At 36.0% G+C, this 20,014-nt stretch overlaps 1 protein-coding gene across 1 annotated transcript in view; it reads left to right on the top strand.

The window, feature by feature from the left end:
• Positions 1-1,313: 1,313 nt before the first annotated feature.
• The window catches only part of CCDC112 (coiled-coil domain containing 112), a 34,473-nt gene continuing 15,772 nt past the window's right edge, over positions 1,314-20,014 (top strand). The window contains exons 1-6 of the mRNA XM_043977260.1: positions 1,314-1,442; positions 7,984-8,105; positions 10,240-10,361; positions 13,691-13,780; positions 14,376-14,451; positions 18,341-18,731. Of these exons, the coding sequence (XP_043833195.1) occupies positions 1,356-1,442; positions 7,984-8,105; positions 10,240-10,361; positions 13,691-13,780; positions 14,376-14,451; positions 18,341-18,731 (888 nt within the window). The 5' untranslated portion in view covers positions 1,314-1,355. The remainder of the gene's footprint in view (positions 1,443-7,983; positions 8,106-10,239; positions 10,362-13,690; positions 13,781-14,375; positions 14,452-18,340; positions 18,732-20,014) is intronic.

Here is a 20,014-nt window from a genome sequence, read left to right as displayed (position 1 = left end):
ATGTGCCAGACACTGTGTTTAGCTCTGCATGGTTGTTTGGCTGTTGTCTACCCTCATTAATTTGTGAGCTCCTTAAGAGCAGGAACTTTTTTTTACCTTTCTTTGTAACACCAGTGCTTAGCACAGAGCTTGGCACATAGTTGACACTTAAATGTTTACTGATTATTTGTTGAAAAAGGAAACACAAAGCCGAAATGACAGCCAGGGACCCAATGGCTAAGATTCAGCTCACAGAGTCAAGTGCCTGCTCTGGTTTCCCTATTGGAGCAGTTCTTATGCTGTTGGTGGAGAAGGGAAGGGGGTCAGGTGTCCTCTCTTCCCATCCCTAATGAGAGAGAGTCAAAAAGTCTTGATTAGATCTACATCTAGGAAAAGAAATGACTGAGGTTAGGTAATTGTCTTAAAGATCCTGCTCCTCCAGCTCAGTGGTAAACAAAAAGTTATTTCTTCAATCCAAAGAGTATGCTGACTCCTGTAGTGGTGAGTCAGCCAGAAGCAGGAAGGTCAGCTTTGTAATGCTCTTTACAGTATCTTTTTTTAAAAAACATATTTAATCCTTGAGGCAATAGGAAGCCACAGGAGTTTATTGAATAGGGGATTAACATGGTTACAGATTAAGGAAAATAATTTTAGTAGTTGTGTGGAAGATAACAATCTGACAGACTAGTTAGGAATGCCTATTCTGTTTTAGGGAAAGGTGATGAAAGCCTGAATTTAGGTGATGAATATGTGATTAAAGGGAAGGTGTCAGATTCAAGAGAAGTTGTGGAGGTCAAAACTACAAGATTTGGGGGGTGAGAATGAAGAGTTGAGTGATATTAGAATAGCCAGTTAGTTGTACCACCCCAACTAAAAATGTTATCTTCCTCCTCACATTTTCCTGTTTAAGTATCTCTTCTTTACCTTTATCTTTGCTAACTTGTATGGTACTTTTGTGTTCCTGTCCCCAATAGAACGAAAAATTCTTGAAGGCAGGGATCAGGTTATTTTCATCTTTGTATTTGAAAAATAAAAACCAGATTAAACATATAGGAACCAGGTGGCCAAAGAACTCCACCCTCCTCTCCCTCCCAGTGAAATCCAGTAGAGGTAAATTAACAGTAAGTCCGCACACTATCTGCTAGGACTACACACCTGGACGAGAGGAGAAATTCCACTGGCCGGGTAAAAAGTTGAATTTGGAAAGGTAGAGCCGGCCCCGCCCCTGCCTGCCCCGCCCCTGCCTGCCCCGCCCCTGCCTGCCCCGCCCCTGCCTGCCCCGCCCCTGCCTGCCCCGCCCCTGCCTGCCCCGCCCCCGACGGCCCCGCCCCCGCCTCAGATTCATTCTCCTTCTACACCAGAAAGATTGTTGAAAGATGGCCGCCTTGACGACCGTAGTGGTGGCCGCTACTGCAGAAGCCGGATCTCGGACCTCAGCACTTACAACTGCCGGACTATCGCAGGTGAAGCCTCCGACCGTTTTGCTTGAGCTGACAGTGCGGGTTTCCGTCCCCGCTCGGCATCCTGGCGTCCCTGGGCCCGTTGCTGGCGGCAGAGGCCGCTAGGCCGGATCGGCGTCGGGGGTGGGCCCGCCGCTGGGGGAGGGGGAGGCTCCGGGCTCTTGTGCTTTCCGGGCGCCAGGTTTTTCCCACCCGCCCGACTGGGTGGGGCGTGGGGGATGGAGGCAGAGGGGTGCACTTTATCCTTGAATAGATGGTTTCTTTTTGTAGGTTTCTTATTTTTCTACTTTTAGGGAGATTGCTTCCAAAGTACAGGTTGGAATTTGGGGAAGGTGGGAGATTAAAAAAAGAATTTTAGTAAAAATGTGACCAGACATTTGCCAACGCCTCTTGCAGCAATCCCTGATCGCTCAAGGAAGAATTGCAAGAGGCACTGTACTCATAGATGAATACATAATCACTACTGGCACATTGCAAAGGTAAAGGAAAGGAATCTAGATTATTGCAGAAGGAGACCTCCCTTGGTCTAATGACTGAGCACTTTTGAATATTAGTGTTGTTTTCATCCTTTAGTTGTTGCTTATGGTTCAGTCTTTTCTCAGTTGCGTCCGACCCCATTTGGGATTTTCTTGGCAAAAATACTGGAGTGGTTTTCCATTACCCTCTACATCTCATTTTACAATGAGGAAATTGAGTCAGAGTGACTTGTCCTGGGTCACGTAGCTAGTAAGTTGTCTGGGGCTGAATTTGAACTCAGGGCTTCCTGACCCCAGGGACTCTTCCCGATTCATCATCTAACTTCCCTTTTCATACTTCGTAGGGGTGCCTAATAAATTCATCCAAGATTTTTCTTTCTTCCATCCCTTAACATTAAAAGACGTGGGGGCGGGGGGGGGGGGGGCAGCTAGGTGGCGCAGTGGATAGAGCACCGGCCCTGGAGTCAGGAGTACCTGAGTTCAAATCCGTCCTCAGACACTTAACACTTACTAGCTGTGTGACCCTGGGCAAGTCACTTAACCCCAATTGCCTCACTAAAAAATAAATAAATAAATAAATAAAAAAGACGTGGGGGCGGCTAGGTGGCACAGTGGATAAAGCACCGGCCCTGGATTCAGGAGTACCTGAGTTCAAATCCAACCTCAGATACTTGACACTTATTAGCTGGGTGACCCTGGGCAAGTCACTTAACCTCCATTGCCCCGCAAAAAAAAAAAAAAAAACCCAAAACAAACAAACATTAAAAGACGTTTAATACTCTGTCAGCCTCAGAGAAAGATATTTCTTTTTAACATTACCCTGATTATGCAAAAACTACTTTGGGGCATATTTGCCATCTTACAAAATATAGATGGATCTACTTTAAACAAACACCTAAAAATCTGGATGTAAAGTAAAGGATGATTGTAACTTTAACAAAAGTATTATTTACAGGATTTGTTAATGGATTTAACACATGATTAAGACAAATTTAATTTACATATTTTTCAGAAAAGTTTTTTTTGTGAATTGTAGTACACCTGTTCAATTATATGCTATTATTGGAATACAAATGCCTGCATTATAAGTGCATGACTCATTTTCCTAATCTGTAAGATAATAGGGTTTGACTGAATCATTTCTGAGATCCTTTCCAGCTCTAGATCTGTTATGTCATTTATGGATCTTATAATACATAGAAACAGTTAGGACCACATTGCTTCTCCCTTACCCATTTTGAAGCTACTTTCACTACATTCCTCTATGTAGCAATCAGATTGTCCTGGGTTTATGGTGCTTTGTTGGTGGCCAAGGGGAGCATTGTCTGGCCCAGTCCCTTTACTATTATTCCAGAAATTATAACAAGGGAAAGCTGTAAACTTTTTAAGCAAAGGCACTGTTAAAGGCCTGCACTTAAAAATGTCCCGGTTGAGTATTTCCTTGGCTGATAGTTTATTTTATTGCATACCAGTACAATTTGTTGGTTTCCATTTCCCACCATCTCTAAACTTCTGAGATTCTTCCCTATTTTCAAAAATTGTGATTTCATAAATAATGCTCATCTTCGCCAAATGGAGTAGTCTTCTGATAGCATCCTAGTTCTTTGGACTTTAGATAACATTTTTTTATTCCTGAGTGGAGTTAAGTTCTAATTTGACAACAGTGGAATGTTATTAGACCTAAAAGAAAACCTAAGCAAATTATGAATCCTGTATGAACTATTTATGGAAGAATATGTACTCACAAGATGAGGCAACTTGTATGTATTTAAATCTGCATTCTTGAGTACTCACATCAGTGATATCACATATTCATTGAGGAAGTATTCAAGTTTCAGACCCTGCTGCTGCTTGGCTTTGGACCAAGCCTTTTAGTAACTCTGGTAAGCAGTAGTAAGAGTTAAACATTAAGTGGAGGCATGGCAGGGTAAGGTTGTATTTTAATAAAATTACATGGTGGTAATGCTTAATTTCAAAGCCTTTATGATCCCTTAAGGCAAAATGAGATAACATTTTTTTTTAAGTGAGGCAATTGGGGTTAAGTGACTTGCCTAGGGTCACACAGCTAGTAAGTGTTAAGTGTCTGAGGCCGGATTTGAACTCAGGTACTCCTGACTCCAGGGCCGGTGCTCTATCCACTGCACCACCTAGCTGCCCCCCCATAACATTTTTAAAAGCATTAAAATTAATATTTACATTTACATTTTTCTTTAAAATTTTTTAATGAATTAACATTCATATTTCAATATCCAGAATAAAAACAGAAAAGGCAATTATAGAGAGGCAGCTTGTTGGTATAGTGGATAGAGGACTGAACCCAGAATCAGGAGACACTCAGTAGGGTAATACTTAAAGGGCAACCCACCCTCTACTTAAGTCTCTTTCTGTATCTGTAAAATGTGAACAATAAAACTAAAAAGATATTTGTAAAATGCTTTGCAAACCTTAAAATACTCTTAAATACTAGCAATCATATGAAACTGAACTTGTTACTACAGCTTTTTAAGTGCACGGTAAGTAACAATCCTGCTTGTGTCCCTTTCTGAACTTCTCTTATGTGAATTTTGAATATTTCATTGATACTATATAATTCTCCCCACTCCCATAAAAGCTTTCCCTGTAGTATAAAGGGAATATGTTGTTGTTCAATCATGTCCAACTTTTTGTGATCTTATTTGCGGTTTTCTTGGTAAAGATACAAGGAGTGCTTTGCCATTTCCTACTCCAGCTCATTTGATAGATAAGGAACTGAAGCAAGCAGGATTAAGTAAATTGCTGGGGGATCAGGTAGCTAGTGTCTGAGGCCCATTTGAAGCAGGTGTTTCTGACTCCAGGCCTGGCACTCTGTCCACTTCACCACCTATACTGCCTAAGGGTAGTATAATAAGGATATTTAAACAAAGCAAATCTATAAATTGTATATAAATTTATGTCTCATTCTGTATCTATGGGTTGTCAAGATAATGGAATGTGATAGATGAGATTTGGCAGATACTCAGGAGCCCACCTGAGTGGATTACTGGCTGATTTGACTGGATTACTAGTTGACTAGATTCTAGGCACATCTGGCTGGTACTTGAGAGTACTTAAGAAAGCATGGTTCTCAGAAGCTAAAAATACTTTGAACTTCTGGCCCAGTCAACCAACCAGGTTGAAAAACCTTCCATTTCTGGGAGGGGACAGGAAGGAAGAAGGAGAACCTGTGCAGAGAGCTCTGTCTCTTTTGGTTCCTGACTTCATGGTGGCGGCAGAGGACTTCACAGAGAAATTGAGGAAAGATAGGATTGCCAGGCTGTAGGAATTCTGTTCTCAATCTTTCTCTTTCTATCTTTCAATAAACCCTTAAAAACCTAAACTCATTTTATCAGTGATTTTAGTCAGTTTCCCCCAAAATTGGGGGAACAGATTTGGACCCACATTTAGAATTTTAAATTACACAGGGTAAACCCATCCATCAGAAAATGGGAAATATTCATCATTGCTCTTCTTTTAAGGCATGATTGTGCTCTATAGTTCTCAAAATTTAAAGTTTTTTTAGAGTTTTTCTGTCCATCATTGTGGTCATTGTTCTCATGGAACTACTTGCTTCACTACATCAAGACAAGACAATTAACAAGCATTTATTAAGCACTTATTTTGCGCTGTGCAAATATAGACAAAAACATTTTTCCCTCAACAAACAAATTCTAACTAGAGAAGGCAATACACAAAAGGGAGCTGAAAAGGGGGTTAAAGTACTTAGAGAGGCATGGTATTAGAGTCCATAGAGTCTAGAGCACAGCTAGGAGGGAAATGAAAGTTAGTTAGCTTGGGCTTCTCCCCAAAAATGCAAGCACTAGGAGGATGGGAGAAGGGGAGTAGCATGGCAGAATGATATACAAGACAAGTGTGGTAAGACCTCAGGGGATAGTTAGATGGTCCAGATTTGACAGCCCTCAAGGAGGTTGAGGTATGCTGTTAAAGTCTGGAAAGTGACAAGCACAGCCAGGAGAAAAATGAAATCATTATTAGTCGGTACATATCTCCTCAGGTTTCCCTGACTTCCTCCCTTTTATTATTTCTTATGGCAAAATAATATTCTGTTACATCTGTATGCCACAAATTTTTCAGCTTTTCCGCAGATGATGTGCATCCACATCCTGGTTCTTAGCTACAACAAAAAGTATTACTGTCAAAATTTATATATGTATGGGTCCTTTCCCTATTTCTTTTCCCTCATTGGGTAATATGTCTAATGGTGATGGTATTAGTGAGTCCAAAAAAAAAATAGATAATTTAATGACTTTGAGTATAGCTCCAGATTGCTTTCAAGAGTTATTGTCCCAATTTGTAGCTCCACCAATAGTACATTAGTGTGCCTGTCTATCCAAAATCCCCTTCAACAGCTGTAATTTTGGGGGGTCGTTTTTGCTAATCTGATGGGTGTGAGGTGTAATCTCACAGTTATTTTTATGTGCATTTTTTCTATCAGTAATTTGGAGCATTTTTTAAATATGGTATTAGTAAATGGCATTTCTTCTCATTTCAGAAGAAGAAATCAAAGTTATCCATAAGTATATAAAAATGCTCTAAATCACTATGGATTAGAGAAGTGTAAATTAAAACAACTCTGAGGTACTACTTCACACCTATCAGATTGGCTAACATGACAAAAAAGGAAAATAAAAAAACTAGAGGGGATTTGGAAATATAGAGACACTAATACACTGTTGGTAGAGTTGTGAATAGACCCATCTGTTCTGGAGAAATTTGGCTTTATGCCCAAAAGTTTGTAAAATTGTGCATACCCTTTGACCACTACTAGGTGGTATGCCATTACTAAGTCTATATCTCAAAGAGATCAAAGAAAAGGGAAAAGAACCTATTAGTACAAAAATATTTATAGCAGCTCTTTTTGTGTGTGTGTGTGGTGTTAAAGAATTGGAAATTGAGGGGATGCCCATTATTGAGGAATAGCTGAAAAGTTATAGTATATGATTATGATGAAATATTGTACTATAAGCAATGACAAGTGGGCTAGATTCAGGAAAACCTGGGAAGACTTATATGAACTGATGCAGAATGAAGTGAATAGATCCAGGAGAACATTCTACACAGCAGCAACAATATTGTACAGTGATCAACTGTGAAAGACTTAGTCTGGTCAATACAGTGATCTAAGACAGTTCCAAAAGACTAATGATGAAAAATGCTATTCACCTCCAGAGAGAGAACTGGTGAGTTCTTAAGTGCAAATTGAAGTAGAATTTTTTCACTTTATTTTTCTTGCTTTTTTTGGATAACATGACTAATATGAAAATATGTTTTGTAAGATTTCACATGTATAATTGATATCATATTGCTTTGCCTTCTCAGTGACTTAGGGAAGGATGGGGGGGAAGGAGAGAATTTGGAATTAAAAATATATAATTTTTTTAAAAGTCTAGGCATTTATAAAAAGAAAAAACTGCCTGTTCTGCCTGTTCCTATTTACCAATTATTATTACTTATTTATTATTACTTATTAATTATTTACCAATTATTAACTATTTACCAATCAAGGAATGGCTCTTGTTATATATTTATGTAAATTTCTGACATATTTTGCTATCAATATGTATCTGAAAGATTTGCTGCAAATATTTTCCCCTTCTAACTACAGTAATTTTAGAATAATAGCTTTTCAATTTTATATAATGAAAATTATACATTTTATCTGTCATGATCACTTCTATCCCTTGTTTAGTTAAGAATTTCCTATGGTTGTAAATATTGCCATTCCTTCTTTTCTAATTTGTTGATATGAACTTTTATATTAGTTCATGAATCCATTTTGAACTTATAGTTGTATACTCTGGAGATGTTGGTGTAAACCTAATTACTACCAGACATCTTTCTAGTTTTCTCTGAAGTTTTTGTCATATAGGAAATTGTTACACTTAAATTTGTATCCATGGGTTTACTGAAGTTTTAGTTCATCTTAAAACAATTCTTGAAAGTCATAATTAAGCTATAGATGAATTTACATTTTTGGACTATACAATAAGCATTTCTGCTATTGATTAATATTTTGTGTGTGTTTTTTGAAGAATGACAGCTATTCAGGTACTCAAGATGGAGTTCGACCTTTTCAGTTACATAACTGGAAGCAGAAAGCTGATCAGGCCAAGAAAACCGAATTCATACGTACAGCAGAAAAATTAAAAAATCAGTAAGTTTAAGGAAATGCTTAGAAATTATCTTTGCTACTTCTAAACTAAGACAACTTAGCTCTTTTGAGGGTTAATTCACAAAAAAATATCCACATGAAGTTAATGAATCATAATATAGTTTTTGTTAAATGGAACAAACTGATAATTCTTTAGGAAGATTTTTCTTTTACTCTTTTTCCTGTAATCCCTGGTTTTAAAAAAAAGGGAAATAAGGGATAGCTAGGTGGCGCAGTGGATAAAGCACCGGCCTTGGATTCAGAAGGACCTGAGTTCAAATCCGGCCTCAGACACCTGACACTTAATAGCTGTGTAACCCTGGGCAAGTCACTTAACCCTCATTGCCCTGCCCAAAAACAAAACAAACAAACAGACAAACAAAAACAAAAGGTAAATAAACAAGAGTATGTGGGTCAAAGGTAGAAAAGATAAAAGTTTAAAAATACTCTACTTCATTTAATATAGATAGAAATGAGAGGCAGCATGATACAGGGGAAAAGAAGTTTACTTTGGAGTCAGATTTGCTGAATACAAATCCTCTCTTTGATGCTTTGTAACTTTGGGCAAGTCCCTGGGCATTGGTTTTCTTATGTGTGAAAAAATGGAATTTGGACTAGATGGCCTCTCATGTGTCTTTAGTCCTAGATCTGTGATTTATATGTTCTAATTCTATAATTAGTAAGAATTTCTTATTTGCTAATGCTTATGTAGTCTTTCTAATAAGTAGTCAATGACTGTCATTGACTGATTAGCTCTGTGTATAGAGCAGTGAAAAGATATTTTTTAAAAGAATTATTAGACAGAACACTAGCTACCAAAGACTTATGTAATAAAACCTTTTTGAATTTTTATAGCTTCTTTTCTCTGAATAACTCATTCATTCATTAAATATATTTATTTAAAATTGTATTTTGTATGTATATACATATATACATGTGTGTATTGCAGTTCTATAGACAGAATTTGTTTAGGAAAAAAGTATTTTCTGGTTTCTCAAAAATGCTGCTATAAGTGAATAGAGCACCAGCCCTGGATTCAGGAGGACCTGAGTTCAAATCTGGCCTCAGACACTTAACACTTACTAGCTGTGTGACCCTGGGCAAGTCACTTAACCCCAATTGCCTCACCAAAAAAAAAACAACAAAAAAATGCTGCTGTAGAAAATCCATTCATAAAATAAGATTTCACTGCTTTTATATGATACTTTTATATTAAATACATTCTTCATATGAAGTGGAGAATTGGGAAATAGTTTTCTTTTTTCTTAAGCATCAAAATATACTCACCTAAATATCATTAGGTTGTTGGGTTTTGGCCATTTTAATGTATAATGACTATCACATGGTAAATTATTGGCAAATTATAAATGACACTTTGCAATCAAATGTTTAGTTTAATGACTTACTGTGGTAGGATTTCTTAACCCAGGATAGGAATATTAGAAAAAAACTGTTTGTTAGATCAAAATAATAAACAGAAGCACAATTTATAATTCTGTCTGGCTTAACAAATACCTTTTTAATGTTTTTCTAGTCCCTAAACAAATACATTAAAAACAAAAATGTCATCACAAAAAAATCTACCAACTAAATGATTGATGTGTGTGTTTAAAAAAAAAAAGCCAATGTGGGAAGAAATGAGGATGGAAGAGGTCAGGAATGAGAGATTGAACAAGTTATTTGAGTTTGTGCCTCCCTTTTGTTATCTATCATAGAGAGGTAAATGTGAGGAATTATAACTTGATAAACATACATTTTACTGTATTTAAATTTTCTTTTGTTTTTTTTTTCTTTTCTTTTTTTTTTTTGCAGGGCAATGAGGGTTAAGTGACTTGCCCAGGGTCACACAGCTAGTAAGTGTCAAGTGTCTGAGGCTGGCTTTGAACTCAGGTCCTCCTGAATCCAGGGCCAGTGCTTTATCCACTGCGCCACCTAGCTGCCCCCTAAATTTTCTTATAATTTAAATTCTATAAGTATATATACAAACATTTTGTTTAATTCAACAATATTGTTTAATAAGTACTGGAAGGAGTCAATAAAGTAACTATAAGGGTGATAACAGGTGTATCTTCATATTTGAACTAATTTAAAATGTTTCCAAGTTAGACTTCTCACAATGTGTTTTTTTTCCCTTAAGAGCTGCTAATATAGAAAAAGATAAAAATGGTCATCTCTACAACAAAAAAAATGACTTCCGAATTGATTATATTGTGTTGGAAGAACTTGAACATAAACTGGTTAACAGCAGGAAAACAGAAAGTAAGCTTATTATATACTAAAATTCTTATGGAGAATAAAATTGTATAGTTGTCATCTTGTGCTTTGATACTGTATGGTCTATGTTTAGCCTAACTGGTAGTTTTTACTTTGTTGTTAATCTTGGCTCCTTATTCTCCTTTACACCAGACATCCAATCAGTTGTTTAATCATGTTTTTGTTACCCCTACAACTCTGCTCACATTTATTCACTTCACAGGCACAGCATTTGGGTGTGCATGAAGTCTTTCTTGAGTCTACCTGCTGCTAGTGTCCTCCCTTTTAGTATTTCCTCATTTATTTTGTATATGTTCTTTATGAACTTATGTTTGTAAATATTTTCTCAGATAGAATGTCAACTCCTTGAGGATGGGGAAGGACTGTTTTATTTTTGTCTTTGTCATTGCCTGCTTTGTCGTGTACCCACTTCTGGGTCATAGTTGAAGGGCAGAGGGGAGCACTTTTAATCAGGAAGGAGTGAAAACCCTGAGGGGCAACTGCTTGGCAATTCCACTGCCTATACCTACTTCTGGATCATAGTTCAAGGTCTAAGAAGAACATATTCAGTCAAAAAAGAGTAGAAGCCCCTGAGGGTCAGTATCAGTTCTGGCTCCAAGGGATCAAGGACGCCCAGGAACATAGTGTTTCTCGTTCCAAGGGAGGAGGGACATGAGAAGCATCAATTGTAATCCCAAGGAATCAGTAGCTCTTCTTGGGTAAAGACCAGAGTGCCGACCAGAAGAACAATAAGACAAAAAAAATTTAAAGGAAGAAAAATAGGCAATGAGGTAACAAAACTATGACTTTGCAGATGATATGATGGCATAGAGAACCCTAAAAAACAACTAAAAAACTAGTTGCAACAACAACTTCAGCAAAGTTGCAGGATACAAAATAAACCCATATAAATCATCAGCATTTCTATATACTACCAACAAAACCCAGCAGTAATAGATAGAGAAATTCCATTTAAAATAACTGCAGGCAGCACTTGGTGTAGGTAGTCTTCCTGCCAAGACAAATGCAGGGATTATATGAACACAATCTTTTTTTTTTTTTTTTAGTGAGGCATTTGGGGTTAAGTGACATGCCCAGGGTCACACAGCTAGTAAGTGTTAAGTGTCTGAGGCCGGATTTGAACTCAGGTACTCCTGACTCCAGGGCCCGTGCTCTATCCACTGCGCCACCTAGCTGCCCCATGAACACAATTTCAAAACACTTTTAACACAGATTTGAACAATTGGAGAAATGTCAATTCCTCCATGGTAGGCCAAGTCAATATAATAAAAATGATAGTTCTACCTAAAATAATCATATTCAGTGCCATACCCATCAAACTATTAAAGAATTATTTTATAGAGCTAGAAAAGATAGTAACAAGCCATCTGGAAGAACAAAAGATCAAAAACATCAAGGGAATCAATGAAAAAAAAAGTTAAGGAAGGTTGCATGTTCCAGATTTCAAACTATATAATAAGGCAGTAATCAGGAAAACAGTCTGGTACTAGCCAAGCAATGTAGTGGTGGATAAGTGGAATAGATTAAGTATACAATACACAGGAAAAGACCATGATAATCTAGTATTTGATAAAGCCAAAGATCCAAGCTTTGGGGGTAAAAACTCAACATTTGATAAAAATTGCTGGTAAAACTAGAAAGCAGTTTGGAAGAAATTAGGAAGAAACCAGTATCTCACACTGTATATCAAGATAAGATCAAAATATATGAATGATTTAGACATAAAAGGTGATGGCATAAGGAAGGGGAGCATGGAAAAAATACCTGTAAGATCTATGGATAAGGGTAGAATTTATGACCAAAGAAGAGATAGAGGAAATTATTGGAAGTAGATACATGTAAATATGAAAAAATTCAAAACAAAACAAACCTTGTACAAACAAAACCAAAAGCAGCCAGAATTAGAAGAAAAATAGGGAACTAGAAAATTTTTTTTAGCAAGTTTCTCTAATAAGGAACTGAGTCAAATTTACAAAAATAAGCCATTCATCTTTTGCTATGAAAGGCTACGAATAGGCATTTTTCAAAAGAAATCAAGGTTCTCAATAGTCACATGAAAAAAATGCTCTAAACCAGTACTCATTAAAGAAATACAAATTAAAACAACTCTGAGATACTATCTCACACCAATAAGATTGACTAACATGATAGAAGAGGAAAATGACAAATCCTGGAGGGGATGTATCCAAAAATTGGGACACTTGTGCACTGTTGGTGGAGTTGTGAACTAGTCTAACCATTCTAGAGATCTGGAAAACAGTTTGGAATTACACCCAAAGGGCTACAAAACTATATACCCTTTGATGCAGAAATATCACTACTAAGTGTATCCTAAGTAATCAAAAAGGGGGGAAAAGACCTATTTGTACAACAATATTTATATCAGCTTTTTTTTTGTGGTGGCAAAAAATTAGAAATTGAGGCGATACCTATCAATTGGGGAATGGCTGAATAAGTTGTAATATATAATTGTAATGGAATACTGTTGTGCTATAAGAAGTAATAAGCAGGATTTAGAAAAACCTGGGAAGACATTTGAACTCATGCAAAGTTGAGTATGCAGAACTTGGACATTAATAGCAATATTATAAGGATCATCAACTATGAAAGACTTCACTATTCTGACCAGTACAATGATACAAGGACCCATGGATCCAATTCCAATGGACTCATGATGAAAAATGCTGTCCACCTCCAGAGAAAGAACTGGTGGACTCAATGCAGATTGAAGTATACTTTTTAAAACCTTATTTTTGTGTGTGTGTGTGTGTGTGTGTGTTGCAACATGGCTAATATGGAAATGTTTTGCATGACTTCATATATGTAATCAAAATTAAATTGCCTGTCTTTTCAAGGATGGGGCATGGGAGGGAGAGAGAGAATTTGGAACTCAAAAATTTCAAAAACAATTGTTAAAATTTTTTTTTGCATGTAATTGGGAAATATGTAACAAAATAAATAAAAATAATTAAAGGGGAAAAAAGATCCCTAAGCCCAAGCTAGCTAATGTTGTATTTTTGTGATGCACTATGTGGTGAACAAAATTTCAGTACAATAAAATTTGGACAAGCTCTTAGAGTTATTTATTCAAGATTTAACATTGGACATTGGACATTCATTGTCACTTATAAGCAAAATTACTATCATTGGTGAATAAGAATTTTCCAGAGCACCAAATTCTGTTCTATGTAAATCTGCTATAGACTTCCTAAATGTTAAACTTACTGTTTTCCATGCCTTCCTTAAAGAAGAATTTCTGAGTCATAAAAATATTTCTAATAGAATTACTTAGTTTTTATATGGTATCTCTACAGGAGCTAAAATCCAACAACACCTGACAAAAATACATAACAATGTAAAGAGGCTTCAACAGCAGTTAAAAGATGTAAAATCCACACCAGAATGTAAGTGACTTTCATTGTACTTTTTGTATATTAAAAGCTATCTTGGGGGAGGCATTCATTCATTCATACTTTGAGACATCATATTTGGTTGGTTTTTTTAGCACTAATTGAGCAAAGAACCATTGTGTCAACAAAATAGAAAGAACAAAGAAAAGTTGTGGTATTGATGGGTGTGAAAACTACACTATAATTTACACTATCTGTATTAGTGTTACCAAACATTTAGTATTAGTTATAATAATGATACTATAACTAATAATAATGCTTTCATATCATCCCAGTATGTTTGTGGTAAGGCAAGGCAGGTATTTTTCTATATTTTATAGATGGGATAACTGAAGTACAGAGAGGTTAGATTAAATAAATTACTCAAGATAAAAACTTATTAGTGAACAAATGAATAGAGTACTGACTACTATTTCAGGGCTTTTCCCACCAAACTATGTTATTTTTCTAAGATTGATATCTTTTATCACTATTCTTATACTTTAAGACTTTTAAAATGGAATGAAAGGTGTTTTTTATTATAATTTAGTATGTACTAGTTACATTAAAGTAAATAAAATGATAGGTCATTTCCTCTTTTTTTTAATAGTTGTTGAAAAACTGAGAGAAATGATGGAAGAAGTTGAAAATGCAATCAATACTTTTAAAGAAGAGCAAAGACTGATGTATGTTTTAAAATATTTTTACTTTTAAATCAATCAGGTTTATTTTTACTCTATTGTTAATATTATTTTTAATATTATTTTTAGGACTACAAAAGCAATATGACATAGATTGTTATTCCTTTTTCAAGTGATCACTTTTAATGTGCATATATGTTCAAAGTGAATTTCAAAAGCAAGATAATTTTTAATGAGACTTTAAAATCTAATTCTTTTCCTTGTTTTCATTTATACACAGACACAACAAAACCCCAAATCAGTAACTAGTAATTTTCTTTGTGTAAGATATAGTAAATTTTCATGATGCTGTTCTTTCTGTGAACGGGTACTTTCCTATTCATTTCTTATAAAATTAAAAATAAAAGATTTTCTTGATTTGATAAAGCAAATGCATCCAACAGATATATTCCCCAGAATGTACAGTTGCAGGAAATACCTACTTGCTTCTTCTTGAAGAAAGTTTTCCTGTAATACAGACCATAGGCTTTTGAGTAGTCTAAATCTTTGGCACATTTCTTTCACAGACATCCTCCTCTGTACTCATCCTTGCATTGAAGCCATTGGATATCAAAGTGCATGTTGACTTGGTTTGGAGGATCTACAATTTCTTTATCCTGTATTAGGTTCATTGTGAGGACTCAAAGGCAAAGTAACCAAATGTTCACTGAAGTGGCATTTCTTTTTGCATTTTTATGCAAAATAATAGTTTAAAATGTGATTTCTTCATTCTTCTCTCCAAGGAGTACCTGTTATCAATCATTGAACTTAGTTGCAAATCATTTTCTTTTCTTTTTTCATTTATAATGTCACTATGGATTGGGTTTGCTTCCTCTCGTAATGTATCAAATCATCACTGGGCAACAATTGCACATTAGGAGCACCAACAGTTTGTAGACGGAGAACTGTATAATTTTAACCTAACTGCTTGTCCCACTACTTTGCCATTATCACTGTAGAAGGAGAAGGGGGACAGTATAGGCTAAAGGGCCATTTTGTAGGTGATATAGTAGATAGAGTGTTCAATCTGAAGTCCAGAAGACCTGAGTTCAAATATCACTTAAATACTTACTGGCTGTGTGACTGCGGGCAAATCACTCAATCCTTCTCTGCTTAGTTTCCCCAACTGTCAAATAGGGATAATAGTAGCACTTATTTCACAGAATTGTTGTGAGGTTCAAATGAGAAATATTTATAAAGTGTTTAGCACAGTGCCTGGCATATAATGGAGGCTTAATAAATACTTATTCTCTTCCCTTTCTCCTATGTGTTGCTGAGGTTCAGATTTGTCACCCAGTAGCCAACCTTTTGGTGATAAACTCTGTATTCATCTATGGATAGAGTGCTGCTGTGGTCCAGAAGACCTGAGTTCAAATCAGGCCTCAGACCCTGGGCAAGTGACTTAACCTCTTCCTGTCACAGTTTCCCCATCTGTAAAATGGTTATAGTAACACTTAAGTCCCATGTTGTTGTAAGGATAAAATGAGATAGTTTGTGAAGCACTTGCAAACCTTAAAGCTCTATATAAATGCCAGTTATTGTTATTATCTACTCAGCTGCTCAGAGAGTAAAGAGTGTCAGGGAGCCTATTCTTAAAACCCTTCCAGCTTGGCAGAATCTGACAAATTTTGCATTTGCCTGGTGTAGATTTTGATATTCCATGGTGTTTTCTACCTTTAAGTCTCAGAGTTGAGCTAGTCCAACTTATGTCTATAAAATTCCAAGTACCAATTTTTAAAAAAAATCTCTTTTGGGGCAGCTAGGTGGCACAGTGGATAAAGTACTGGCTCTGGATTCAGGAGGACCTGAGTTCAAATCCAGCCTCAGACACTTGATACTTACTAGCTGTGTGACCCTGGGCAAGTCACTTAACCCTCATTGCCCCGCAAAAAAAAAATCTTTTTACGTAGATGTTTTTAAAAGGTATTATATATTTCTCTTCTTAAATAGATTATACTAAATGTAACAGTTTTCTTTTGATGACTGAATTTTATCCTTATGAGTATTCATTGTTTTAACTCTCTAATGTAGCAATGTCATTACGATTGATGCTTACAGAATGATTTATAGCTATGTTAAATAGTTTCAAACTGCAAAACTTAAAAAAAATTTTTTGCAACACTTTTTGAATTTTTGTCTTCTATTTTTATTTTTTCAGTATCTTTTGTTCTTAAGGTGTTAGCTCTCACTTCTTGCTACTGTTATTGCAATTGACTATGGCAGCAATTACTCTCCCTGTTTCCTTTTTGCCTATCACTGGTCCAGGAATGGAGCTGGAACTAGATCTATTTCATCAGAGATATATATAGACAAGTGGAACAAGTATTTCTGGTAACAACCAAGTAGAACCAGCTATATGCCACACTGCCATAAACCTCTGTAATTAAATCTAGATGACAACATGGAATTATATGGGGGTGGAAGGGAATGGGAGTGGGATAGAGGGGGGAAAAGGGATTGAGCCAAGGGAGTAGAAGGAAACTGTCTTATGAAGAAAGAGCACTGGCTCTGAGTTGGAGAACTTGGGTTTAAATCCTGCCTTTGATGTTTACTACCTGTGTGACCTTAGGTAAATCACTTAACCTCCTTAGGCCTCAATTTCCTCATCTGGAAAATGAAAGTTAGACTGATTCATCTTTTTATGTCCCTTCTAGTTCTAGGTCTATGAGCCTGTGAGGATAAGAATTATACAGAGATTGGGTGAGGGCAGTTAAGAGGAGAGGATAGATAAGAATGAGAATAAAGGGAAGGAAAAGGAAATCAGGATTGTGCTAGCATAATGGAACTAACAATAAAAAAATCTCTATTATAGATTTATAGTTGGAAGGGACTTTAGAATCCATTTAGTCTAACTTCACTCATTTTACAGATGAGGAAACTGAGGCCAGAAAAGGTCAAGTGCCTTGCCAGGGATCCAGGTATTAAGCAGCAGAAGTCCAAATTTGATCCCAAGGACAGTGCTCTATTCACTACACTATGCTGCCTCTTAGTTAAGGAAAATAAATACCAAGAGGACATGAGAGCCAGCTAGTGTTGGTGAAGTATAGAGAAACACAGAGTAAGTTTATAATAAAAATAATATATATGGAGCTTGGGCAGCCAGGTGGCATAGTGGATAAAGCACCAGCCCTGGATTCAGGAGGATCTGAGTTCAAATCCAGCCTCAGACACTTGACACTAGCTGTGTGATCCTGGGCAAGTCACTTAACCCTCATTGCCCTGTGTGTATATATATATATATATACACACACACACACACATATATATATATATATATATACATATATATATATACACACACACACACACATATATATACACACACACACATATATATACATACATACATATACATATATATATACATACATACATACATATATATATATATATATATATATATGTGGAGCTTACATTTATAATGTAATTTACTCACAACAACCCTGTGAGGTGTTGTTGATTTGTTTTTGCATCATGTCTGACTTTCTTAATGAACATATTGCAGTGGTTTGCCATTTCCTTCTCTGGCTCATTTGTGGAACTGAGGCAAACAGGGTTAAATGACTTGCCCAGGGTCACATGGCTAGTAAGTGTCTTAAGTCTGGATTTGAATTCATGAATATGAGTCTCGCTGACTCCCAGTGCAGCACTCTATCCACTATACCACCTAGATTTCCTGTGAGGGAGATAATCCACATATACTCATTTTATACTTATGAAAACTGAGACTCAGAGATGTTAAGTGACTGTTGTTGCACAGCTAGTAAGTGTCAAAGTTAAGACTTGAACTTAGATCCTCAAGAGCACAAATTCAATGTTCTTTCTTTATCACTATGCTGGAGAATTGACCTGTATGTTTTTTAAAAGCTCACTATTCAAATATTCTTAATTGTAGATATGAAGATCTTATCAAAGAAGAGAAAATAACTACTAATGAACTAAATGCTTTAGAGAGAAAAATAGAGACCTGGGCATTGAGTAACTCAGGAACAGAGAGATCTTTCAAAGTACCATCAAGCAGAGTTCCCTTGGACATAGTGATGCCAAATAATCTTCCTGAAGAAGTAGTAGAATTTGAAAAGTTCCTTCAACAAGCAGGAGGACGACAAGGGGGATGGGACGATTATGATCACCAATATTTTCTAAAAGTGAGAAATAAGCATAAAGGGAAGCCCAGCTATATGAAAGAAGTTCTAGTGTATCTTCCTGGAAGGACAGAAGATGAGGTTCAACTACATGAGAAATGGTATCAAAAATTTCTGTCTTTAGAAGAAAGAAAAAAAGAGGTAAAGCTTATTTTTTAAAATAGTGGTTTTTTTTTTAAAGAAGCTTTTACTGTTTGGATATATTTCTTTTCAGTCACCTTTGGCCGGTCTGTGATTTGTTTTTGTTTTCCCATTACCTCACCTGTCTATAAAGCACCCATTATTTGACCTAAAGCACTCAAAGTGGTGAAATTGAAGTATTAAAATGCTTGAATATGTTCAAATCTAGGAAGTAATATAAATTTATACTTAGATAAAATAAAGCTTATGTTGAAAGATCAAGGAAAGCTTTAGAGTTGAAATGAACGGAAAACTTCATTTAGTATGGTTAATTCTATGCTAATTAATATCCCTTATTAGTATAGCACATCATACATGGTTTGCCATATGTGTCCAGGAATACCCTAATTTCTCCCCCAAAATTGCTTTGCATTTTAATTTAATTGTGTGCTATGTTCTTTTAGCTTTAAAATACGTATTCCAGAAGAAGTGCCAAATTATATGCTCTGGACATTGTAAAAATGTATAGAAAGCCTCTGTTTGCTCACAGCTTTTATCCCTATTATTGCAGGTTAGTTGTTTACCCTCAGTCTTCTCCTTCTCCTCCAACTCCTATGCTAAAAAAGCAGCTACATTGGGCATGGCTAGTACTTGTAATCTTTATCACATGTATACTACTGAAATAGTGTTAAAAAGTGGTTTTATATTTTAATTTAATCATTTGATACCCTTTTAATTTTAACATGTGTATTGGTATATAGTTAAGATAAAAGAAACCAACAAATCAAATTTTAATGAGTGTGCTTGTAACAGTGCAAATATCTCAGACTCACTGGTTAAGCACTTACATGTAGATCAGTGATGCTACCAGTGCCTGCTGTAAATTGAGTAATGACCAACAGAAACAGCCTTTGTTCAGGTCATTGTAGGTCTTATTCAATGCTATCAAACATTCCATTTGATATTTGGTTTATGATATTAAAAAAATATAAAGTAAGAACATCAGGCTTGATTAGCAGGAGATATTGACTAGCCTAAATTTAGCATGTTTCCTAGAAGTAAAATAAGAAACAGAGAAGTTTTCAGTCCAATTGATATGAAAAGCATAAGTAATTAGAGTATAGCTCATCAAAGAATACCCAGCTTTCTGCGTATACTGCCATTTCATCTCCTCTAATGACATAACAAACCAAGGTCATATTGATCTACCATTTATTGATAAGGGAATCAGAAACTAGTCTAGATCTAATATTTTTTAAAACACCAACTGTCAAAATCTCATGTGTTGCACTGTTTTCTATAGT

This window comes from Dromiciops gliroides, chromosome 1, assembly GCF_019393635.1.
Source record: "Dromiciops gliroides isolate mDroGli1 chromosome 1, mDroGli1.pri, whole genome shotgun sequence".
Taxonomy (NCBI): Eukaryota; Metazoa; Chordata; class Mammalia; order Microbiotheria; family Microbiotheriidae; genus Dromiciops; species Dromiciops gliroides.
Note: the sequence above shows the minus strand (reverse complement) of the source record. Positions and strands in the feature narration are given on the sequence as shown.